The sequence below is a fragment of the Mizuhopecten yessoensis genome, unplaced genomic scaffold (assembly GCF_002113885.1).
Source record: "Mizuhopecten yessoensis strain PY_sf001 unplaced genomic scaffold, ASM211388v2 scaffold716359, whole genome shotgun sequence".
In the NCBI taxonomy this organism is placed as follows: Eukaryota; Metazoa; Mollusca; class Bivalvia; order Pectinida; family Pectinidae; genus Mizuhopecten; species Mizuhopecten yessoensis.
Window position 1 is genome coordinate 1732145 of NW_018480077.1, and position 3973 is coordinate 1736117.

At 35.5% G+C, this 3973-nt stretch overlaps 1 protein-coding gene across 1 annotated transcript in view; it reads left to right on the plus strand.

Moving 5' to 3' along the window:
• LOC110443727 (E3 ubiquitin-protein ligase AMFR-like) overlaps positions 1-3418 on the plus strand; it is a 22183-nt gene extending 18765 nt beyond the window's left edge. The window contains exons 12-14 of the mRNA XM_021488103.1: positions 356-424; positions 1128-1426; positions 1680-3418. Coding sequence (XP_021343778.1) covers positions 356-424; positions 1128-1426; positions 1680-1866 — 555 coding nt within the window. The 3' untranslated portion in view covers positions 1867-3418. The remainder of the gene's footprint in view (positions 1-355; positions 425-1127; positions 1427-1679) is intronic.
• Positions 3419-3973: the final 555 nt, after the last annotated feature.

Here is a 3973-nt window from a genome sequence, read left to right on the forward strand (position 1 = left end):
TACATGTTAATAACTTGATTGGAATTATAACCTTGAATTGACAGTTTGATACTTTGAAAATTTTGAGCCAGCCCTACCCCCAAGGGCTGTAGGGTGGGGCTCAAAGGAGTCAGTGTGCTAAAATTTCTTCATTTTCCTTGTTAAGAATCAGAGGTGCTAGTTTCAAATCCTTTTTAGTCTGAAATCTGTATGCTAGATATTGAGTAAGGTGGTTTTATTGTTTTTTGTCACTTTGAATAATATTTCTGTTCATGTTAAAAACAAAATCAACTCTCTGTATAAATATATCAGGTGACCGTTAAGGCCCATGGGCCTCTTGTTTATTTGACCTAATTTCCATTTACAAATATTTCAGCCGGGTACTTTGGTGACAAGAGCAGCACTTGGAGATGCGGAGAATCCCCCATCAGAGGATCCTTCTTCTGTGAGTTAATATTGTCTGGTTTTCATTTATGTGTATTTTGTTGTTTAACTCATTCACCCCCTGAGATTTCATAATGAACTATTCCAACCATTGGCTTGGAAGAGTTCAAATGTGTCTTCAGGGGTGAATGAGTTAATGCGACAACCACATCAACTCCATCCATTACATCCAAGACTAATCAATCACTTGGCTTCTAACACCGAAATCTTCTGTAAATTCTCAGCACATCAAAGACCATCCACTGGAACGCCCCAACCTAGAATACAGTGCCCCAGTTTGGGACCCTAAAAACATCTGTCAAATTAACCAGTTGGAGAAAGTGCAACGTCGGGCAGTCAGATATGTGTGTTACACCTACCACAACACTAGCTCCGTCACTGACGTGATAAACTCCTTACACTGGCCACTTTCACATCTTCACCTTCTCCAACACACTAGTTTCCAGAAGAAGAAGAAAATCTTAATCACTTACTAACAATTTCAATACAATATAAACATGCTTCTTTGCTTTTGCATAAACAATAATATGATGTTGGCATATTTACATAACAAATGCACTATGCACATATATTTACAGTATTATAGATTTATTGGAAAGTTTATAAGCAAAGGTTTCTTAAAACCGTATGCTGGTTTAAGGAGATAGGAAATATTCTGGCTATTTGAAATACATTGATGTGAGATATGCTTTTGATGTTAACAGCAGTTAGCTCTTCCCACGACCATGTCACGGACCAGTGTCATGGCGATTGAGGCTGCCACAGCTGCACGTCATCAGGAAGATCAGTACAGTACCCCTGACCCACAAAACAGTTACACCTCTCTGGACCCACAAAGTAGTTACAGTTCTCCAGACCCTCCCATCAGCCAGAGTCGACCTCTCTACGAGTATAGAAGGGATGAGGGGCCTTCCCCGACTGGCAGTAGATTCTCCAAGTCGGCAAATGAGCGAGAGGTGATGTTGCAAGATAGGAAAAACTCCATGTTGGAACAAGCGAGAAGGTAAAAAAAAAAAAATATTGAATAAGTTGTTTGTTATTTAAATAAAGTTATTTGGATGCATTTGCTTTACTGTTCGGAGATTTAGTGTATGGTTTTCCCTTCTTTAATAGTTCCAGCTACACTGAGATCAAGTGCTTTAACTTAGGAACTGCAATTACCTGATAAGCTTACATTCAGCTACAAGAATCGTTTTAGAAATAATAAATGTATTTTCATTAAGTTTGTTATTGTATTGTCATGGGGATTTTTGCAGGCGATATTTGGCAACGTGCAACCCAAAGCAATATGAGGACCTGTCAAATTCTGATTCCGATGAGAGCCAGGAGCAATTTCTGTTAGAAAGCAGTAATTCTGGACACTTAGACAACAGAACAAGACAGAGGGAACTTGCTTTTAAGGCTGCACAGAGACGCATGGGGTTAAATGATGAGGCCACCTAAATTAAACTTATAATGTCAGATCTTCACTGTGACAGGTTCTTCCTTCGCAGAACACCTTCATAGGATATTTTTATTAGGGGCTTCTTTGCAGGACATCTTTTTAGGATACTTTGATTACGGACTACTTTGTTGTAGGACATAATTAAGGATACTTTTATTACGGACTACTTTGTTGTAGGACATAATTAAGGATACTTCGATTACAGACTTCTTTGGACTTAATTAAAGGAATTGATAAGGGGCTGTTTGGCAGGACATCTTTTAAGCTGGGTAAAAAAAACTCTTGTGCTGTTACTCCTATAGGGCTTGTTCTTCAAAAGTAACAGAACTGACTTTAACCCTTTTGCCACTGTAGACCATAATGGACTCATCCAAAAAATGAGTGGTAGAGTCTACTAAAGTTACCTAGGGGTGAAAGGGTTAAAGAAATATTGTCACATCTAACATAAGTAAATTAAAAGGACAGTCGTGGATATTAATTCAAATTAAAAGTGTCATCCCAGCTTTTCTCTTGCAATTTTATAAAATATGAACTTTGGTTTTCATAACACCTCAAAATGTTTCCATTACACTACAAATCCCCAAATGTGCTATAGACAATTGTTATCCTAAAAATGGTTTTATCCTTTTGTAGTCCATTGTGATATGTACATAACATTGAATAACTCTCATTATATAGGAAAATGTGTATATGTATTAACAATGATATGCAGAAAGTTTCGTCTTTTTCCTCCAATTTTCTAGAGATTTGTACATATAAATGATAGTGTGTTTTGAAAGGTAGGAAAGAGTGATCATTGCAGCAAGCAGATATCCAAAATAAATGTTAATTTGTTGAATTTCTGTAGGAAATGCTCAATGAGAAGTAATAACTGTAATATAATATTATTATAATTTGTAAAAAATACGATAATATTTACAATCATGACTATTGAAATTAATCTTGATGTTTGTGTCCTTTTGATTCTTTAACCTATAAAACCTAGTGGTGCCAGTCACTTTTGTTTGATTGTTAGCTACTGAAATATTCTTAGAGCATTATCTACATCTTACTGATGTAATCCTGTTGTTATTTTATTATAGATCAAAGATGACTTTTTCTGTTATTGCTGTTTGCCATTATTAATAAGATATTAATAGTCAAAATCTATTTATGAAGATTTTTTTTTAACAAATTGACAGGTACTGTAGTCTGTATAACAGGGAATTTCAATTATTTGCCCATCATTGATAGAATCCTGTTTGCCCAGTGTATATTTTGCCCTTTACATGTAAATACTGTACAGGATATGTTGTGAACTGATATTCGATGTCATGATAAATTCGTCCTCATTGGGGAGGACAAAAAAAGGGGAAAGTTAACCCTTTCACCCTGTAGACCATAATGGACTCGACCAGGTCAATGCATGGTAGAGTTTACTTAAGTAACACAGGGATGAAAGGGTTAAACTGCATCGAAAACTTCCCGTTATACAGTATTCTGTCTTTTCGTATTGCAGAGTTATCTTCTCTTGAGAACAGGTATTGATTGTTACGTCATTTGTTTGGGAGAGTAACGTCATCAATTTTTGAGAAAACGACGTAATTTTCTCACACAAACCAATGACGTAACAATCAATACCTGCTTACAAGAGAAGATAACTCTGCAATAGGCAAAGACGGTATACTCCCATGTAAATATGAGTGCTTTACTAAAGACTTTTCCATGGACCAGTACATGTATTAACAAGGACGGCTTCTAGCGTATCTTATGATTCCGATGCTGTGTATCATTCCGACAGTTATGCGTCACATGTAAATACTTGTTTAGAAACACATCTCGTATGATCCTATCAGAGACCTACTGTGAATCATAACCTTAAACAAGCAAGTAGCAATAGGTGTATAGTCAATGTATAAATATTACCATGGTATACAATCTTTGTTTTTTTTTGTACACTAGACTGTTTGTTGTTAAGCTGTAATAAACACTAATTAAGTTAAATTTACTCAAATTCAAAAAATTCAAAGGTGTCTGAAAACATTGGGGTTTTGTTAATTTTTTGGTCTTAACAAAACAGTTTAATTTAAACAAATGTGATGACAGTTAATACTTTTTATCTAAAAT